The sequence below is a fragment of the Microtus oregoni genome, unplaced genomic scaffold (genome assembly GCF_018167655.1).
Source record: "Microtus oregoni isolate MIOR12 unplaced genomic scaffold, Mior012 000026F_ref0000081, whole genome shotgun sequence".
In the NCBI taxonomy this organism is placed as follows: Eukaryota; Metazoa; Chordata; class Mammalia; order Rodentia; family Cricetidae; genus Microtus; species Microtus oregoni.
The window spans coordinates 30,771,209-30,793,338 of record NW_024543085.1 but is presented as its reverse complement, the minus strand read 5'-3'; the positions used below and the strand labels follow the sequence as shown (position 1 = coordinate 30,793,338).

Below are 22,130 nucleotides of genomic sequence, written 5' to 3'. Positions count from 1 at the left end.
CTTCCATTTTGATTGTGGATGAAAATAAACCAATTGTAACTTTCTTACTCAAAATCGGATTGGGAAATGATCTGGTCCTGGGCTGAATTTGACTGTTAAAAGACAAATGTGAAATTGCTTCTGAGGTGTTTTTGGAAATTCACGGACGGTGGCCAGAAGACACGCTGCTGAGCTGTGGTTATTGGCACGGCGATTCAAAGCGGGAAATTCCTTACATAACTGGGAGCAGAGACTCCAGCTCCTCCCTAGGCTCTCTGTTCCCAGACTGCTACCCACTGGGTCTGACAGAGGCTGCCTGTCCACTTACTGTAAGGAACAGCAAATGTTCATGCTGATTCTTCCGGGCCAGAGTTCAGGGGGGAAGATAAGGGAGACACTAACCACTCTCTCCATAAAGTTTGCGTGTGTCTTCTTCTATCTAAGGAAGGCAGCCAATGAGCAACCAAGATATTCTTTCTCTCCTGGGAACTTGCCATTCTAAAATAATCCTTCTGGTATCATACGCATCCCCACTTTCCACCTCTCTGACCTCTAACACACACACACACACACACACACACACACACACATACACACACAGAGAGTCAGAGACAGAGACAGAGAGACAGAGTCAGGGTAGGCTAGCTGCTACAACAAACACTTCCAACACCTCAGAGAATTAGCACAATGAAAGTTTCACATTTGCTCACATTTAATATCTGCTGATCTTGCCAAACTGGGCCATGACTAGAAAGGGTTTTTTTTTTTTTTGGCGGGGGGGGGGGGGTGTTTGTTTTCTAAATCACATTTCTTGCTTTCTAAGTCACAATTCTTTGGAGACGAGGAGCTTGACATTTCTATGGAACCAAGAGGCTCTTCTTCACAGTTTGGAACATAAAGAACGGATCCCAGAGTGCTTCGTGTGAGCCCCACAAAGTTGGCAGACCTGATCCAAAGTGCTCATCCAGCCCAGACATTGGTGGGACTAACCCTTACTCTCGTGACATGCTGCTCTGGCAAGCAGAACTTCCAGCAACAGCAAGGTGTTGCAGTCTCTCACATAGACATGAGAGCTGAATTGTCCGAAGGCCTTGTGCACATGGCAGAGAATACTCTACCCACATGGGCGGGGTGGGACGACATTCCAGCATGGCCTGGCACATGCCTGTGTGTAACTGAGTCAGGGACGATGGCGGTCCTGGAGGCTGGATGACTCGTCTGCATTGGAGGTTGGTACTTGGTGACTTCAGCTGTGTCTCTGCGGTCAGGCCAGGTTACTGATGGGTTTCAAATAGAATCCAGAGGTGCTGGCTGCGTAGACAAAAAGGGAGGATTCGGTAGACTCAGACTCTGGGTTCCAAGCCAGTAGTTGGAAGCTAGTACAGGGATTCTCACTGTTCAAAGCGTGTGGCTGCTTCCTTACATTCATCTGCTTGTTCATTCAGCACTTCCCCTACAGACTGAATGGGTCCATTCATCTTGTCCATCAACCCTTCCCTTGGCTATGACTCTCTGTGTCCAGGTGGCTGACTTCTGTAGACCACGTCACCAAGCTCTCTTGCCTTTGGGCTGCCAGATGGGTCAGGATATTTGGAGGCAAGAGGTGGAAGTTGAAAGACAAGAGCCCAGAGAGGGACAGCAGGAGAATAGCAAGACCGAAGGTTGCCCAGCTTCAGAGCCAATCGGAAAACATCCAGGGAGCTGTGTTCCCATGGGGTCCTTTGGACAACATCTTGCATGTTTACAAAATAAACTCTATGAGAAAACAGGTACCAGAAGCCGGCAAGTATCAGAATCGGGAGGACTAACTTCTTGAGATGAGATCATGTGCTGGGCCAGCTCTTAAAGGACACCAAGAGCCCACTGCTAGCATTTCAGAACCTTGCTTGCTGCTTTGTAAACCATTTGGTAACTTCAGATCAGCTTTGGTGGGAGTATTTTCACCAAAGAAATTGGCAAGCCACTTAGGGCTTCTACCCACTCCCTGAGAACTGGTTGACCAACCCTCCACTTAAGGGTTCTCAAAACAGAAGTCTGTGAGGCAGGCTAAGGGATTCATTTTGCAAGCAGAATCTTACAGGCTCAGGCTGAAACCCCAGCTCCCCTAACAGGTGACCTTAGGCAGATTCCTTGACCCCTCTGAGCCTGTTTCTTCAAGTGTACATAGTACCTATACACGGAACACTTAGTCTTGTAGCAGGTATTGGTCTCAGGACTTACACACATTCATTCCTAGATGCCTAGAAGCAATCCCTGGAAAGGAAACTCTTAGTCCCCTCTTCCGCAGAGTGGGATATGGAGGCAAAGGCAGACAGGGACTACCCTAAGATCTCATAGTGACAGGCAGAGTCACAAGAGCAAACAGCCTGACCTGAGAGCCCAGTCTGGCTTCCAGCTCTGCACTGCCTGACCGGTGGTCACCAGCCACCTCACACTACAGAGGACTTCAGTTTGGTTAACTGAAATCGAAGGATGTGAATGTGAGACACATATAAGACATTTCAGAGATTTTTGTACTGTGTGTGTGTATGGGCGTATATGTGTGTGTGCACGTGTGTGTGTGTGTGTGTGTGTGTGTGTGTATTACTGTTAATACTGTATAGTAAATTAAATAAGTAGAATTAGATTTATTACACCTGTTTCTCTGTCTTTAAGGAGGCTGGTAGAATTTGTAATTGCATCTGGGTCTAGTGTGTCGGCGAGGAGTGCTGCCCCCATTGTCTGTTGTAAGCATTGACCTGTTAGCACAGGGAAAGGGCCCAGCACGGAACCCCAAACACACTAAACACCGAGAGTCATTATTCATATTAGTGACATCAGTGTCTTTCACCATAAAGCCGGGAGCTCTGAAGGAAGTAAGGGAGATCTCATGGTGTCCTCTCTGGTAGCCTGGTCACTATCTCCACAGGCTAGAAAACCCCAAAGGTAGAAGATCCTTCAAAGTTTGTCAAGCTTTAGTGTTGTCCTCTGGGGGACAGAGGAGGTGGGGAAGTGGTACTTAATTAAGGACATGGTTAAGGCATGTCTACAGCAGTACTTTCATGTGCCTGTACATGTTTGGGGAGGGGCAAGTGAGCATGAGCATGTGCATGCGTGTAAGACCCTTGTCGGGTATCTTCCTCAGCTACTCTCCACCTTAATCGCTGAGACACCAAACCTGGAGCTCACCAATCCGGGTAGTCTGGCAGGTGAGTGAGCCCCGGGGATCTCTTCTCTCTGTCTCCCCAGCTCTGAGGCTGCAGACATGTTCAGCTGCACCTATTTACTTCATGAGGACGGGGAATCAAACTCAGGTCCTCTTGCTGTGCGGGGATCTCTTCTCTCTGTCTCCCCAGCTCTGAGGCTGCAGACATGTTCAGCTGCACCTATTTACTTCATGAGGACGGGGGAATCAAACTCAGGTCCTCTTGCTGTGCGGGGATCTCTTCTCTCTGTCTCCCCAGCTCTGAGGCTGCAGACATGTTCAGCTGCACCTATTTACTTCATGAGGACGGGGAATCAAACTCAGGTCCTCTTGCTGTGCGGGGATCTCTTCTCTCTGTCTCCCCAGCTCTGAGGCTGCAGACATGTTCAGCTGCACCTATTTACTTCATGAGGACGGGGGAATCAAACTCAGGTCCTCTTGCTGAGACAGCAAGAACTTTATCCGCTGAGCCAAATCCCCGATATTTTTTAAGTGATCATGGGAAAACACTCCCCATTTTGAGAGACATTAAATGGCTTGGTCCCTGAACTGGGCACAGCACAAAGAGGTTCAGTGGCCTCAAGGTCATATTGTATGCTTGGTTCCCAGTGTTAAAAAGTAGTAAAACCGCAGGCGGATCTCTGTGAGTTTGAGACCAGCCTGGTCTACAAGAGCTAGTTCCAGGACAGGCTCCAAAACCACAGAGAAACCCTGTCTCTAAAAGAACCAAAAAAAATAAAAAAGTAGTAGAACCTTCAAGATGCGGGGGAGGGAGGGCATTTGGTGCAAAGTAACTACATCATTGGAAATGATTAATGTAGCTCTCTGGGGACCCTAATTAGTTACTTTGAAAGGTTTTGCAAATAGACAAAGTCTGACCTTTGAAACTCTCTGGATTCCTGGATCACCAGGAAATCCCTTCCATACTAACATTCCCCGTTGGGTTGTCTTCTGCCATCAGATCCTAACCAGAGCTATGCAGAAGCTGGTGTCAGGCTCTTGGCTCTTCAAAAGAATAAGCTCGATTGAAGGGACAGAAGAATGGATCCTGTCTGGTTCTTATAAGACTTCTCGGATCTGGTCCTTGGAAGGAAAGTCAATAATGACAATTGCGGGACATACAGATGTTGTGAAAGATGTGGCTTGGGTGAAAAAAGACAGTGTGTCCTGCTTGCTCCTGAGTGCCTCAATGGATCAGACGGTTCTCTTATGGGAATGGAATGTGGAGCAGAACAAAGTGAAAACCCTACACTGCTACAGAGGTCATGCTGGGAGTGTGGACTCCATAGCGGTCAACAGCTCAGGAACTAAATTTTGCAGTGGCTCCTGGGATAAGATGCTAAAGATCTGGTCTACTGTTCCTACAGATGAAGAAGATGAAATAGAAGAATCCACAAATCGGCCAAGAAAAAAGCAGAAAACAGAGCAATTGGGGCTAACAAGGACTCCCTTGGTGACCCTCTCTGGCCACACTGAAGCAGTTTCCTCGGTGCTTTGGTCCGATACTGAAGAAATCTGCAGTGCATCTTGGGATCACACAATTAGAGTGTGGGATGTTGAGTCTGGTGGCCTTAAGTCAACTTTGACAGGAAATAAAGTGTTTAATTGTATTTCCTATTCTCCCCTCTGTAAAAGTTTGGCCTCTGGAAGCACAGATAGGCATATTAGACTGTGGAATCCCTGAACTAAAGATGGTTCTTTGGTGTCCCTGTCCCTCACCTCACATACAGGTTGGGTGACATCAGTGAAGTGGTCTCCTACCCACGAACAGCAGCTGATTTCAGGCTCTCTAGACAACATTGTCAAGCTGTGGGACACAAGAAGTTGTAAGGCTCCTCTCTATGATCTAGCTGCTCATGAAGACAAAGTTCTAAGTGTGGACTGGACAGACACAGGGCTACTTCTGAGTGGAGGAGCAGACAACAAATTGTATTCCTACAGATATTCACCTACTTCTTCCCATGTAGGGGCTTGAACATGAAGGATTGTTCAAAAATATTGTTGGGTTTTGTTTTGTTTTTCGTGTCTTACTGTTGTGTCATAAACTGTCAATGAAATTGGAGAGGACTGAGGATGTCGCTCAGTTGGGAGAGGGCTTGCCTAAGATGTGCGAAGCCCTGAGTCCTGTCTCTAACACATGGAAAGAAAGTCGGTTTGGTAGTTCTTTCCTGTAATCCCAGGACCTGGGAGGTTAGCAGCAAGAGACTCAGAAGTTCAAGGTCATCCACCCCCCACTGTAAAGTGAACTCAGAAGCAGCCAGAGTCTGTGGCTAATCCTCCAATACCACTGTCAGTGCAAAGATATGTGTACAATGGTTCATCTTTCATAATAGCTGCATTTTACTCTTTGTCTTTCCTTTTTATAAAACACAATAAATGTGTGGCCTGAATTCTTTACCCTAAAAAAAAAGAAGAATAAGCTAAATTGACCTCTTTTCTTTACAAATCATCGAGCCTCAGACATTTTACTATAGCAATGGAAAGCACCTACTGCAAGCATCATGGATGTGAATGGGAGCTCTCCCTCAGCCTCCCGTGTAATTATCTGCGTCGCTTCACAAGGCAATACCTGTTTCCCATGCCACCTGTCCATTTATGCCCCTCACTCACATCCTGCCCACTCCCCACCTACCCAGGACCTAGGAAAGGTGCTGGACCCCAAGATCCACAGGTCTATCTCCAGGGAAGCGTAGCAGAGACACTCCACCTCAGTACTACAGGGACTGTGCTGTCGCACAGGCAACTCTGAGCTTCACCAGCCCCACTGTCTGGCAGGCAATCTCCCAGCTCCTCTTCCAGTCCTCAGTCCTGGCTCTGAAGTAGTATGTGTGGACAGGGGTGGCGGGGCGGTGGGGGGCGGTGGCCGGGTGGAGGGGTGAACAGCCAACATTTTGCCGGGCTCTCTAACAAGTTCCACGGGTCTGTTTGTTAAAGAAAAATTCCAGTGGGCGCATCCAACACATGGAACTCAAGTACAGAAATTATATTTATCCAGCCCACTGCCAAAGAGATCACATGCCCTGTGAGTCACTCCAGATGTGCTCAAAAACAGAGCCTCTGTGTGGAAGCCCGGTCCCCCAATCCCAGAGAGACTTAGGTTAGGAGAGGTACCAACTTCTGTCCCACCCAGGAGATAGCATCCGCCTCCACCCTGTGGAGCCAGGGAGTGGCCCTTGCTGTCCTTCTAGACAAGAAAGGCCAGTGAGAACTCTGTCATTCCACAAAGAAGAACTCAGGGCCCCCCTGTAGCTCCCAGGGTCCCACGGGATTAGAGGGTCAATTTTTCTGCCTTCTGGAAGATGCCCTGGAAGGCCTTGATGCTGCTTCTGCTGTTCTCCGGCACCCAGGCTACTGAGTCCCGCAGGTGGAGCAGGGGTGAGTGGTGTTTAATCTTGCTTTCTCTGGTGCTCATTCATCTCTCTTGAATAGGATTGTGGCTATGAAGTGGAGGTAGAGGGAGGGAGGAATCAGAAGCCCTGTTACCACTTTGTAAACTATCTTTGCCAGTGTTCTATGCATATTGGCAGGCTCTTTCGTGGTAAAGGTGACAGGGAAAAAGACAGTGGAAAAATATCAAAGCAGCCGATTCGGGACCCTGGTGGAGGTTGTGAACCATGGGGTCGCCCCTGCTGCTGAGCCAGAAAGAACGCTTGATTGCTTCAGAGAATGGGGACAGGTCCTCCCCAGATCCCTGCTAGGACTTCTTGGACCCCTGGGAGCAGAACACAGAGGCAAGTTCAGCTGCCTGTGTGATGGAACGGTGGCCTTGAGATGGAGGAGGCTGCTACCTGAGGGACTAAAGCAGAGTGTTCCTGGTCACACTGGCCAGGAATGAGGTCTCCAGGCTGCCGTGGATGCATTTTTGCAGCCAGGTCAAGCTGCTGGGTGGCAGGTAAGAACAAAAGAGGCTTTGTGAGCACCCTCGCAGGGTGTTTGGCTCCTGCCACCTTCATCCCGTCACTATGGAAAGAACAGGATCGGTGCAGAAGTTTTCTTCTCGTGCTGACATCTTCTCTCTCAGGGTGCCACTTCTAGGAAGCAGAAGGGCATCTTTACTCTGCGCCCGGGGTCTGCCTGTGCTTGGCAGGCACTGGGAGCTTATCAAGCCGGCTCATTTATTGCTATCGGGAAATGACGAGCTGGGAGTGCTACCCACCCCGTGCCAGTCTGAAGGGAAATCTTTCCACCGCCTGCAGTCAGCGGAGTTCATGTACCCTGGAACCGTGTTCCCTCAGATCAACCCAGAAGCTCTTTACAGAGACCCCAAGTGGGATGAGGATTGGCACGGTGACAGGGATGTGCCCCTCCTTCTCCGATACAATGTCGGGGAAACAAAGAGAGGCCCGTGCTGCAGCATCTGCAATGGAAGAGAAGGAGCCAAGGCACTTACCTTTTATTTTATCCTCCTTGTGCTTAACCCTGATTATTAGGGACTGGCCAGGCCTCTGAATAGAGCCAGGGAGTGAGTATTGCTGAGATGTAAATAACACAGACTTTTCTCACACACACACACACACACACACACACACACACACACACACACCTGCCTGCTCATCGTGTGCACAGTCACACTTGGGGATGGAAAGCAGAGAGATCTTAGAACTGGATTCTGTCACTTACTCTTGTCATATCAGGAGTACAAGTCAACTTGCCTATTCAAAGGAGACAAAAGCATCTACTCTTCTGAAGGCATAGACTGTCCGGAAGCCAGGACGTGTAACAAGGCTCATAAAGATGTCGGCTGCTTCGGGAGCACTCCTGCAAGGACTCGGCGATTTCAGCTCTGCCTCTAACAAGCCGGCTGCAGGATCTCCTGCAGGCCCCTAACTTCCCTGGATGCTGTTAGCAGGTAGCATCTTAACAACCACAAAGCTTGCCTTCACGGGGTTGATTTGAGGGACGTATTCAAAGATATGCTTCGAAAAAGATGAAGCACTAAGTGTCAGTGGCTACAGCACTTAAAAAACATTATTCGTTAATAAAAAAGTTGAGGCTCTCAACAGAGGTTTGCTAGTAATATCTGAGGCTCTTTGGCGAAAGCTTTCCCAGCAGTGCCTCAGGCTCTGTCTATAAAGGATCAAGGCCAACAAAAATGACCAAAAGGCCATTATGGGACAATGATTTGAAGGGCTAAATTTATGGCTCAAGACTGTGTTCAGAAGCAACAAATGGTGTGGAGTCCTTCCAAGTTTCATCAAAACTCTTCCACGTAGTTGGCTTTTATTTTTCCTGTCTTAAATATTTTTTTCTAATTACAAAAGGACATAGTCCTTGTCACTTTTAAGTGAGCTCAGTTAAGAAGAGTGTTTCCCATGAAAGCATGAGAACCTGAGTTACCCCAGACTCCGTGTAGAAAAGATGGGTGTGGCCACCTGTGCTTGCAATCCTAGTACTGCAGAGACGGAGGCAGAAGGAACCCAGGGTTCACCATCCACCAGCCCAAGCCAACTGGTGAGTTCCAGGTCAATGAGACACACTGACTCAAAGAAGTGTTCCTGGGGGTGGCATTCTCAAGGCTGTCCTCTCTGCCTCTGTCTCTGTCTCTGGCCCTCTCTCTCTCTCTCTCTCTCTCTCTCTCTCTTTCTCTCTCTCTCTCTCTCACACACACACACACACACACACACTATAACAAATCATGGTGTCGACAGACACTGTCCCTTTTAAGCCATCTTACTCCATCTGAGAACTGCTACCCAGCTATCAATGCATTCCTTAAAAAGAGTTTGAGGGAAGCCCTCCTTATTAGACTGTCTACCTCCATCCTTGCCCCCACACCCCACTCTCTCTATGCAAAGAAACCCACAAGAAGTTTGCCCACTACCAGGGTGCCTTCTTCCCCTTCTCCTACCCTCTTCCTAAGAAATGTTCTCTAGGATTCCCTCAGCATCGGAGAGTCCACAGCGAGATCCAGGACGGCCAGTTCCCTCTCTACCAGCGTGGTGAAGCGGTGACTCACCTATGGTTACTGTGGTTAGCAGGGCCAACTTGAGGACACTGACCTACATACACACACTCCACATCCTAGCATCTTGTCAGAGCAATGCTTGAAGGGAGAGGACTTCCCTGTCTTTAAAAAGCTGTAAAATCAATACGTAATAACCAATTACCATTGCTATGTTATTTTTAAGTACATATAAATTATTTCTATTTTCTTACAGTATTTATATATATATATATATATATATCTTACATTTATTGTGTGTGTATAGATGGATAGATAGATAGATAGATAGATAGATAGATAGATAGATAGATCCATCCATGTACATGTGTACCACTGTGCACTTGTGGAGGTCAGAGGACAACTTGTAGGAGTCAGTTCTCTCCTTCCACCTTGTGTATCCTAGGGACTGGACTCAGGTTTTCACTCTTGATGTCAGTGCTTTAACTGCTGAGCCATCACGCCACCTCCTAAAGTATTTATTTATGAAGCAGTTTGGTAAGGAAGACAGCCCCGAGGGTTAGTGGAATCTCACTTTCAGGTGGGTGTGTCCTTGCTCTGGGATGCCCGGTTAGGTAAGGGCAATGAGTGGCAGGAGTTGATGCTGATCACTGCCGCGTCGATCGCCTACCACTCCCTGCAGGTAAACGTTTGCAGGTAAGGGAAGTAGAAGGTCTGGGCAAGGAGGGACAAGCCCCGAATCACTCTGCTAGAGGCTGAGAGGATGTGATTTCGTGACTATCTGAGATCACTCCCACGACCCTGTTCACTTGCCATCATTCCATCCCCCTGTTGCAGAGCTTTCTAGTCAAGACAGCTCCCCTCCAACGCTGTCCCACAGGAACCTGGCACAGAGGCTATGACTGTGGCTTTCTCTGAACAGCACCAATTTTCCAAAAGGCTGGTCCAGGAGCCAAAAAGCGAACGACATCAGAATCTGGCAGGAGATCTTTCATGAGCAAGAACATTTCCCTTCCACACCCAGAGCTGCTTCAAGGATTCATTCACAGTGGGGCTGTGCTTAGATTGCAGCCTGCATCCTTTCCAGCAAGTTCTTTGGTGCAAATATATAACTGAGTGGACCCCAAGGGAGCACTGCACACACAGGAATGGGAGCAGGAAGGCAGAAAAGACTTTTGAACCAGGATTATGACAAGTCAGAGGTCAGACCCCACCATGAGCCAGCTTCCTCCTCAGGCGCCTTCTGGCTGCACACTCTATGCCCCAAAGTCTGCACAGGACAAAGAATGGAGAGATAGCAACTGCCTTACCAGAGATAAATGCAGTCAGCTCCTTCTGAGCTGGAGCTGGGACTCGGAAGAGATAAGGGGAAGGAGTGTGCAGACCAAAGTCAACTCATCTTCTTAGCTAAGACCAGACCTAAAACTGCAAACAATGAGAGAATCACTCTCTTGCAGAGAGGTTTTGTGGAGCACTCTGAAAAGAGCCAATCCCAGTAGCAGAGTGGGCTGTGTGTCTCTATATGGTACCATTTATCCAGTCAACAAACAGTAATGGGCCAAGGCTAGGTACTAGGAATACAGTAATGAACAACACAGACAGATTCCATTCCCTCATGGAGCTGACATTCGGGGGGGGGGGGGGGGCGGGGGGGACAAGCACATGAATTAAAAAAGATAACTGTGATTTGATGGACATCAATAAAGTAAGGACAGAGGCTAGTGTGCAAAGGCTTATCATCCTAAATGTGAGCGTCACAGAAGGCCCCTTTGAAAGAAAACCATAAACAGCCTGAGGGGAAAAGTGGGAGTCTTGCAACCTTGGTGGAGCTTGGGGGCAGGTATTTCAGGCAGGAGAAACAGATATACAAAAGCCTTGAGACAAAACCTTGGCAGAAGTGCTTAGAAACAGTGAGTTTGTTTGTGGCCAGAGCCACGTGGGGCGGGGGATGCAGAGTAAATGGGAGATATTAGCCCCAAGGCAAAGTTAAGAAAAAAGAGCGCTTAAATCCCCAAAGGAAGTTCCAGGGGAAGGAGAGTCTGCCTAGAAACCTAAAAGCTGAACATCAGTCCAGCAGTCAGTGTGGCCAGGAGATGGGTGAAAACACAAGACTGAGACCAGCACTTTGCTTTGCTAGTAGGCTGGGGAGAAGAAGAGGCACCTGGGGCCAGGAGGAGGTAGAAACACATGGAAGACACAGCCATGTGTTTATGGAGCCCTATAAGATCCATCAGAAAGGAGAAACTGAATCACTGGATCTGTCTTCACAGAGGCTGTGTGCACACATGAAGAATGTGGCTCACTAGGCCGTAGAAGGTGGTGTGTGTGCATGTGTGTGTGCGTGTGTGCGTGCGTGCGTGCGTGCGTGTGTGTGTGTGTGTGTGTGTGTGTACAAGAATCGAGTGACTGGCATGCGGGAGGAGCTAAAGGTAGGAAGAAGTTGTCTAAGAAAGTGTGAGCATGGGAGGAGACAGGAAACCCAGGGTCTGCTGGACAGCATCAGGGTCTAAGAGAAGGGGTGACTGAGATTTTAAAATACAGCTACTTAAAAGAGTAATGTCCCCCTCCAAAAACAGGCAGATGTGCAGACCTGGAAAGGTGGCAGGAGTTGAACAATGGCTCCGTGAGTGAAGGTGCTTGCCACCAAGACTCATGACCTGAGTTCCATCCCTGGGCCCCACATGATGGAAGGAGAGAATTCACTCCTACAAATTGTCTTCTGACTTCCACACGTGTGCGATCCATTTAAGGACACGTTTTATGCCAGACACATCTCTCCCATGATTAGTGAGAACTGAAGAACATTGGGGCTTGGGGCAAATGAGCATTGTGTACCTGTCCCTGTGAGGTCAGGCTGTGGAGCCTGCAGGATAGGTAACATACTCTCGGGTCTATCTCAACCTGCAGGATAGGTAACATACCCTCGGGTCTAAGTCAACCTGCAGGATAGTTATCTTACTCTCGGGTCTATCTCAAGCAAATTTGGTGGTGCCTGACTTCTGAGCATCACCATTTCTAAAATGAGACTTACTTCTCTGTAGACGCAGGAAAGACGCAGCCTGCTGACGGGCACACAGTGGATACTCTAGGGTTCTTGCTAACACACGAGTGCCTTGATTTAGTAGCTTCTGTTTGAGGTCCGACCATGTCTCTCAACAGAAGGCAAGGACGGGACTTGCTGCAACAGATGGATCACGTAGTTCTGGATCCCGTTTCTAAAGCAGCTTGATCCACCCGGCATGATCAGAGCAGGTGAATCCTTTGTTCTGCGTTGGCAGGTCCAATATGTCATAGACACTCATTTGCCTCTAAAGAAGGGGACAATCTCTGCCCTCATCCCCAAGGCCAACCTGTACTGCAGTCTTTTAAGCAAGCAGACCAGTGAGTCCCAGGGGTCCTTGAGATGGGCACGGGGAGAGAGCCTCATGAGGATATTCACACTCCGGAGAGATGCTTCGTGATTGGGCTCTGATTGTGCAACACTAGGAAGAAAAGTAAGCAAGCAAATAGGCCAGGTTTACACCCACAAAATGTGCACAAGGCGTGTGAGTCTGAGCAAAGCTTCCAGCAACCTTCTTGTCTGAGATCCAGTGGTCCAGGGAATGTGGGGCACTCTCTCTAACACTCTCTGCTGTTTCCATTTTCTCTCCCCCTTCTCCCTTCCCTCTAGTGGGAGGAGCCAAGCCTGATAGTGGTCCAGTACTACCTCCTTGCCAAGTTCACTCTGCTACACAGTTCAGGGATGGTTCACAGTGAACAAGGGGCTAAAGGTACAGTAGCATCCATAAGTCGAGGCTGCTGCTTTATTTAGCATCCGGCTGTTCTTTTAAGTCAGTCCTATTGAGCCTCCCTTCTGAGCCTTACAGTATGCAGAGCTGAGGGAGCAGAAAACTTGCTCCCTATCCCAGGAACTGGCAATCCAGAGAGCACATTTTAAGTGGGGAGACAGCAAGGCACTAAGTATGCAGAATGGACAAAAAAGCCTCAGAGGTGGATTCACACCATGGGGTGCACAGGAGAGGATTCCTGGAAAAACAGGGCTGTCACCCAGCGACGTGAGAACAAGATTCACTTCAAGTTTTGTATATGTTTCTCTCAACCCCAACGGGCACTTGTTTTGGAAATGGGTATTTTTGGCAGGATTCAGTCTTCACAATTATGGACAAGAGCATCTAGGGACGGACACTTGTTAAATTTCCACCTCCGTGTTTGACATTGCCTAGGGGAACAGAACTGTTTCTCACTGGCTACTCCAGCATCTCCAGGTCTTACCTAACGAGTCACATCGAAGCAGTTGAAGAGCTACTGAGACGTCAACCTATAGGAAGCTTCACTCCAGCAGCCTAGGGACATACAGGTCTCCAATGCACAGGATCAAGTCGGCTATAGAAATATGGGGTGCAACAATGCCAACAGATAGGCCAGTGTGGGAAATGGGAGAAGTAAAGGAAGGATATTTAAAATACCTGTGCTCCAGCTGAACAGCTGTATTAGTGAGCGCTGGGTTTGACTGCGAAACCCTGCCTCAAAGAACAAGGTGGAGGAGCGATGGAGGAAGTTCCTGAACTCTGCTTCAGCCCTCCACATGTGTACACACATGTACAAGTGCACAGACACCCACGCAAACAGCACACACATGAAAAGGAAAAGCAAGATATTTGTGCACTCTTCCCACACCACCTCCATCCACATCTGGAGGGCTGAAGCTACTTCTGACACTCACCACAAGTGTCATTATAGGCATGAGAATAGCAGCTGTTAGGAATGACAGTGACCATCGTTACGCTCAGTTTTGAATGAGTAAGTTTGTTCTCCTTGACTCTGAGACTTAGAGGTTCCATAAATAAAACAAGCATGATAAAAGACATGTCCTCAGGAAAGGGACTAAGTGAAGAATGCCCAGGCCTAAAACTACAGTAACTTCCCTGGGCAGCCCTTGAGGAGCCCTTAGGGAGCCCATGATGGCAGGAAAGAGAGACCCTCAGCCTATGACATTGCTGCCTTCTCCCTCCATCTGCAGGAGGGTGGATATTTTTATGAGACTGACACACTGCCTATAGAACTCACAAGGCATTTAAAGGTAGATATTTTAAATTTTTCAGTAATAAAGCGGTTCTGGGGCTAGAAAAACAATGGTTCAGTAATGAAGAACGTTGATTATTCTATCCTAAAACCTGGGTTTGATGGCCAGCACTCACACTGTGCCTCCCACATCTGCCTGCAATTCCAGCTCCAGGAAATCCAAAGCCCTCTGCTTGCTTCCTTGGATGCTGAATGCATGTGGTATACACAAAGACAAGCAGGCATGCACATACTCTAAATAAAATACATAAGTACTTTTTTTAAAAAAAGATATGGCAGACGACATGGAAGAATTAGGGTAGAGATGACAAGGACACCTCCTTCGTGAGGACTAGCTCTCACTGCAGCAGAGGAGCTATGCAAGCTGCCAAAGGAGAAAGCCAATCAACAGTTGTACCCAACTATGGACAATAACAAGGGCTAGAATGGCAAGATATTCCTAGAGATAAAATAGCAGTACTTCTGTCTTGGCTGTGACCAACAGCCATCTAATTTGACTTACCGTCTGCTCAGAGGGAGGAATTCACGCCTGCTGCTTGTGACTGGTGAGGCCATGGACCCTAGAAGAAACCCTACTACTGACACCACACTAAACCAGTATAGTTTCTAACTGGACTCTAAATACTTACCCTTATCCCCACAGATAAGTGTAGCTCTCAGCCCACATAAAGAAGCTTCTGTCTGTAGCAGATAGAAGCCATTACAGAACATCACAACTAACCATGGGGCTCCTGGCCCAAACTGAGAGCTATATAACACAGCCCCTTCACCTAAGGCTCGAGGAACATCTCAGAAGAGGGGGCAGAAAGATTCTGAGGGCCAGAGGACCAGGAAAGGACATCTGCTGTGAGACAGAGTCTTCTATATGTGACGGAAACTATACCCAGGAAGTCTCAACAATATGGTGGCCTAAATAAGACCTTAAAAATGACAATGTACAGGCCTGGAGAGGTGGCTCAGCAGTTAAGAGCACTGACTGCTCTTCCAAAGGACCTGGGTTCAATTCCCAGCACAAACATGGCAGCTCACAACAGTCTGTAGTTCCAGTTCCAGGGAATCCTACATACTCACACAGACATACATGCAAACAAAACACCAATGCACATAAAATAAAAGTAAATAATTCTTTTAAAAATCACAAGACGTTTGTTTTAAAAACAAACAAACAAAAGAGACAACACAAAGGACATGCCAACATGGATGGGGGAATTCTCACAGGGCTCCACCCATACAAGAAGAACTCAGGCAATTGGTGGTTGCAGGGAGAGGGAGAATCAGTCTTCTCCAGAGATGAGACCACTGTGGGAGGTTGGTAAATCTCAGGAGATAAACCCTAAATACTTATGAACAACACTAAATGAATTCACAAGGTTGTGCTTATAAATTTATATACATACATATATGTGTGTGTGTGTGTGTGTGTATATATACATATATATCACTTATAATTAAAGATTAGAGACTATGAATTTGAGAAGGAGTTGGAAGGAACATGGCCGAGGAGTTGGAGGGAGAGAAGAAGAAGAAGAGGTGTTGATGTAAATACAGCACTCATATAAAATTCTCAAAAACTCAATTAAAAAATAAAGATGTTCTGGGAGAATTGGGGAGTGAAGTTTCCCTCTGGTCCTAGCGTGAGTCCGTCTCCTCCATCTTTTCAGACATGTGTAAAAGAGAAGTTCATAAAGGGGCAGTGGGAGATGGTGAGAGGGTGAGGTGCTTGCTGTGCAAGCATGAGGACTCAAGTTCGAATTCTTAGCACCAATGTAAAGGCCAGGCATGGCAGCAGGAACGTGTAACCCCAGATCTGTGGGGTGGGGACAGCAGAATCCCTGGGGCTCCCTGACCAGCCAATCAAGCTAAAACCGAAGCCCCAGATTCAGTGAGAGACCCTGTCAAAATACGAAGGTCAAGACATGACTAAGGAAGATATCCAAATGCCAACTCCAAGCCCCTACAAGCAAGGGCACCATCGCACGTGTGCACACACATGCGCACACACGCAGAAATGGCTCTCTCCTTGATCTATGTCAAGCACCCATGTTTCCTTCCCTATGAAGAAGACAGAGACCAAGCCCACACCCTGCTGGGACCCTCACTTGTGACTTCCAGGCTCAAATAAGCATGTAGAAGCAAAAATCCCATTCACCCCAGTCCTGAGGAACTTGGGACAATGGTCACGAAGGAGCTACTAAAAGGCCACTTCAGCGAAGCTGTCCGTAGCCACTTTGTATGGGAAGCAGGAGATTTCAATGGTAGATTTTTTTTATTTTTAGGAAGGGCCTTTTTAGCTGAGATCTTCGTGTATCATATCTGAAGGAAAACATTCTGGAATGTTTTACACTGCTCTGCCCTCTTTAGCACATTTAACATAACTTAGTGCCCTGGACACAACTGAACATTTTACTGGTGGCTCGGGGACACGACATGTAGCAGGACAGCCACCAAGGGCTGTGACGAGTATAGTTAGTTGCGCAGATCAGAGGGCCACCCTCACAGCCCTTTGATTTCTACATTCCTCTCTCTGGTTTTTCCAAAGGTCACAATCATTGTCTACCCACAGGCTTGTCAATCATTCGTGACCAGTGTCTGCTGCATAAAGGGGCTGAGCAGGTGGCAGGGGCTGTCTGATCCAGTCCTGAAGACCTGGGGTTTCCATAAGCATCCTGTTCAACCATTTTCTGCTTTTTCCTTCACGCCTCCCTCAGTTCCTAGTGCTTCCGATCCTGCAGCCCATCAGGAACCCACCCAGCTTCCTCCAGCTTCCAAATGTGTCCCTGGCCTTGACTGTGCAGCAAATGCTCCCTTAAATTAGCTGGTCCTTGTGGGAAGCTCTGAACTCAGCCACATGGTCCCGTTGAGCCCAGTGTCAAGGTCTTGCTGCAGCCTGCTTCCTTTCCTTTGTCATCTGCGTAAGGACCCGTGGCACTTCCCCTTCAGATACCTGGGTTAGCCAGAGTCTCTGATGACAAGGTTGCAGGTCAGCACTTACAGACTGACTGTTTTGAGCACTCAGGTATGCAATGTATTAGGCAATAGTTTTGGGGTCTCCCTTGTGGGATTAGGGAATTCTCATTTTCTCACCTTTTTTCTATTTTGCCTCATCTGTTTGGTTTTAACCTAATTTCCTAGTACAAACACAGCCCGAGCAGATAAATGTTTTCCAGTTTCTTGGCTGCTTTTGATGATCTGCTAGTCTGGCATATCTGGGAGCTCTCTAAGACACAGGAAGAGACCTGTCACCTCCCCGCACTTACGTCCACCCACTTTCAAGATATACTTGAGGGCTTCCCTCAAGGTGGAGTAGAGGTGGCCATGTGCCTGCCAGTCCCACAAGTCAGTCTCTTGTCTCTTGTAGCTGCGCTGTTCCCTGCTGCCCACCGGCCAAAGAGGTCCTTGTCATTGCCGTTGAATCCAATCCTGCAGACCTCCCTGGAGGATGTGGAACTCCTCTATGAGGTAAGCAGAGGGAAAGTCATCAACCCAAGTCACCCAAAGATATGCGTGTCCTCTCTTTCTCTGAGAAGAGGTCTGCCTGGGCCAGTGGAGTTGAGGCAGGGAATGGCCTAAACTCATTCCTGGAGGTGATAAGTAAGGGACTCCTGGGACCACTTTACCTTTTCCATGTGTCCTGACAGAAATGCCAGTGTTCAGAGTTCAGTTCAGGCATAAGGAAAGGTAGGGATTATCCCATACCCATAGGTACCACAGTCACACCCAGGCACTGACTGGAAGGTCCCAAGCAAAAACTTTAGGCATCACACATCAGGAGTGTCCTGGCAAAGCCACACTGAGACCCAGGCACTGGCACATCTCTGAGGCTTTGCCTGCTGTACAGAGATGCTGGCTCCACAAACTCACCTAAGTTTCCGGAAGCCTGTACTACTGGACAGGCTTCCTTCTTCCATTTATACCTGCTTCCCTGAGAGCCCACTCCTCAAAACCACCAGGTGCGTTTCTTGAGGTCTCTTGGTTCAGATCAGTGCCAGGAGCTTTAACTTCAAAGTCTGAACTTGAGTCATTGACCAAGAGTCTCTGACCCTGATTCTCAGCTATTACAAGAAGTTTAAGTGTGAGACCTCAAATTCCCTTCCAGCTTTGACGCTTATGACACAGTGAAGTCATGGAGGAGATTTCAAACACTGCCCTGGGCAGCAAACTGCCATACATGGCCTCTACTAAGCCTTAAAAGTGGGATTCACAAATCAATGGTTCAGGAGACAATAGTGTCATGGAGGGCAGAGGGACAACAGGGAGTGTCATGGGCAGCAGAGGAGGGCAGAGGGAAAGAAGGAATTTAGAATTTGGAGGCTTTCCATTCCTGGAGTATTTACTAGGTTCCTTGTGGAACAGGGCAGAGATGAAGATGATAGATACAGCCCCTATTCTTGCAAGCTGGTGAGATAGGACATCTCTGTATTCTAGTACCCCCAGCACAAGCCTCTGCATTCTTGAAATTCCCAGATTCTGGTTACGATTTTATCTGTGGTGGTCAGTTTATACTTCAGAAGACCTTTGGTGGGCAAGAGGGGAAAAGAGAAGATGGGATCAGCCAACTAAATGACAGCATTGTAGTTGAGACCAGGCACGATGTCACATTTGCCCAAATCTGTCCTGCATATTTCTCATGCTGTCCCAATGGAGCACACACTGTAACTGGTCATTTTACAGAAAAGAAAGTTGAGGCCCAGAGGAGTTAAGAAGGAAGATCAGAGCTGGGCCCAGGTCCCTTGGATTCTATGCTCCTCTTATGGCTGCCTCTCTACATGTGACTAGTGACCCTCACTCTGTCTTTAACAATACCTGGCTTCATGGTTTTCCGTATCCCATTTTTCTCCACAGTTCTTGCTGGCTGAAATGGAGATCAGCCCAGACCTGAAGATCTCCATCAAGGATGAGGAACTAGCCTCCCTGAGGAAGGCCTTGAACTTCCACTCCATCTGCAATAATATAATCCCCAAGCACATCCCAGATATCCGCAGGCTGAGCGTCAACCTGGCCAACCACCCTGGAATCCTCAAGAAAGAAGATTTTGAAAGGACAGCACTGACCCTGGCTTATACAGCCTACAGAACAGCTTTGTCTGAAGGGCATCAGAAAGACATCTGGGCTCAGGCCCTCATTAGCCTTTTCCAGGCCCTGAGGCATGACTTGATGCGGTCCTTGGGCCCTGGAGTGTCTTCCTGAGAGCCTGGTGGCCCATACCAGGACCTTGAAGCATGGGCAGGCACACACAGTCTTCCAGGATATTCATCCTTTACTCTACTCACAGAGTCCATGAAGAAAGTTTGTACTGTCCACACAGAATAGCAAAGATAAATGAGTCATCCCAATACTCTTTTGTTTCTTGTTGCTTCCTGACATATATCTCTGACCTATAATATAATGTAATCTGAGCTAAAACAAAGAACTAGATTGAGCTTTCAAGATACCTCCAGAGGCCAACTGGTCTACCTGGTAATAAGCAGAAAACTAAGATATACTTACCCACACACACAAGAGCAAGAACTGAGGATGGGGTCTAGACAAGACAGGAAGATGGTGGACAGAATTTGTTGGTTCTAAGGGACCTGTGTTTAATGAATATTTCTGCCAGGTTCTATGATAAATATTAAAAAAGTAGAGATACATTCAAATAAACACACTGTTGTCTAAGGAGGATATACTTGGTTTTCCTCAAAGTCATGGAGAAGAATCAGTCAGAAAATCAGTAATGTGGTGACCTACATGGCTTGAAGGTAGTTATTCTCAGACAGGAGAAATAGGAAGGCCATGGAAGTGCTACTAGCCCATCCACACCCTGTAATTTGAAAATGGAAGCCAAGCTAAAGCACATAATACCCTCTTAATGAAAGAGGTGGCACCACCATGCTTGTCTGTCCTAAAATACTATAGTATTGTCAGAGATTTTGGTGCTCCTGATAAAAACCACTTTCAGATGACAGATTGTCTACTTTCAAATGCTGAACTTCTAATTTTCAAAATGTTGGGTCAATATCCATTATTTATATTAAATAATTACTGGTTGATACTTAAACTATACGTATGCAATGTCTTTGGCCCTTGTTTGATATTTAAATTATTTAGGACATTCTAACAAAGGAGGCGGACAGCTCTCAGGTCCCTTCTATTCATGAAATGACTGCAGTCATCTAACAACCGTGGGGTTCTACAGGGAGCTTCCTGTGCCTGTGGAGTCCCTGCTCCAGCTCACACACGAGATCCAGGGAAGCGCTGTCCATCCTGTGTGGGGTCCTGGGTTCTCCACTGTCCCCTCACATCCAGGTCATTAAAGTCCACTTTTCATTGTTACCCATACACTTGCCCCTTCAGCTATCCTTCTTGAGTGGCCTGGTCCTAAACAAGCCAGACTTGTTAACATTCTGGACTGAGGTCATAGGCAATGACCTGTGTCGGGGAGTGAAGCACCTGCATTCTGGAAGGCTTTGCCCCAGCACGGAAATCTAGTTTCTTTCTCCTTCTGGGCTCCAGCTGGATTCTGGGGTCTATACTGCAGGAAGTCTGATATTTGAGTGTGGGCATCTGCTGGGTGACATTCTGGAAAAGGTATTTTACAATTGCCACTTAAGCACAATGAGTTTGGACTTCCCAAATCTTCTAGGTGAGTTTTGCCTACATGTTCTAGCTGCATGATCTCTCTGCAGAAGACCTAAGGATCCAGATGAAGGTGCCTCACTAGAACAAGCCTGGAGTTTCATCTTCAAATTCACCTGCTCAGGCAGTAACCATTGGTCGTGCTCTTCCTCACCCGAGTATTCTCTTCCTAACTCCCAAACCATTTCTAACAGTGACTCTCTCTCTCTGCCTCCTTCTTCTTGCCTTTGCTCTCTCTGTGTGTGCATATGTGTGTGTGCATGCGTGCTGTGCATGTATGTGCATGTGGGGAGTGTACATAGAGGCCAGAGGAAAGAGTCAGCTGTCCCACTCTACCAGCCTCTGCTTTATTCCCTTGAGACAGGGTCTCTTACTGAACTTGGGCTAGGCTGGCTACCAGAAGCCCCAATAATTGTCCTATTTGCTGGGGTTACTGGGGTTCATGGTCACATCTGGATTTTTACATGGGATGTTAGAGATTTGAACTCAAGTCTTCATCTCGCCCAGCAAATATTCTTACCCATTGAGCCATTCCCCAACCCTGATACTGTTTTTGCTCCTGCACATTACACGGTCTTTGATGTTCTGCTTGCCTCTTTCTCTAATATAGTTGGCGTCTCTGATGTTTCAACAGTTGGGTCCCGTTGTGAATATTTGGAGGGGGATAATGTCTCCAGCCTCTTCTAGTGGCCCCCTTCTCCTCCCTCTCAGTATTTCACCCCACCCATACGGCTTCCTTTGTTTCATTCAGCTATAACAAAGGACAGCATGCAGACATACTTGGATTTTACAGAGATGAACCCATAATCCGTGACCTACTCTGGGTAGTTTCCTGGATGTGAAATGAGCAGGGGACCAGCAATATCTCAGTTCCTAGATACTGTGCAAAACCCTCAGAGTGCTTTGCTCCCGACCGGAGACTACACTAGATTCGTACTCAGGAGCTAGCAGAAGATTAGGTTGGCTGCCTACCATGTTGTAAGAGCAGCAATTTGTGGGGAGGAGAACTGGAGACAGGTGAGGAGGGAAATTATTTCAAGAAATGGTGAGATCAATAGTAATTCATTCACCCAACACACACACGTACACACACACACACACACACACACAAATTAAAAGCATTTTATATTCATACATTGGAGCCTAAATTTACGTGGCAATCAACGGCTGAAAAAAAAGGTAAAAAGGACATGATCTTTTCAAGATAAATGAAAACTTTATTTTCAAATTAACTGATTACTTAAATCATTTTTATTAAATTAATTTATATTTTCAGCCCAATCATAGTTTCTTCCTCCTCTCCTCCCAGTCCCTCCCCCTAGCCCCCACTATCCTCCCCCACTCCTTTCTCTTCAGAAAAGAGCAGGC

At 47.4% G+C, this 22,130-nt stretch overlaps 1 protein-coding gene and 1 pseudogene across 1 annotated transcript; both read left to right on the top strand.

Annotated features, from left to right (window-relative positions):
* Window positions 1–4,139: 4,139 nt before the first annotated feature.
* On the top strand, window positions 4,140–5,138 carry LOC121463291 (annotated as a pseudogene).
* Window positions 5,139–6,261: 1,123 nt separating this feature from the next.
* Window positions 6,262–20,356, top strand: Fam180a (family with sequence similarity 180 member A). The gene is made up of 3 exons (XM_041675704.1): window positions 6,262–6,538; window positions 17,506–17,606; window positions 18,990–20,356. Exons 1-3 carry the CDS (start codon window positions 6,463–6,465, stop codon window positions 19,332–19,334), a joined length of 522 nt encoding a protein of 173 aa, XP_041531638.1. The 5' UTR covers window positions 6,262–6,462; the 3' UTR covers window positions 19,335–20,356.
* The last annotated feature ends 1,774 nt before the right edge of the window (window positions 20,357–22,130 follow it).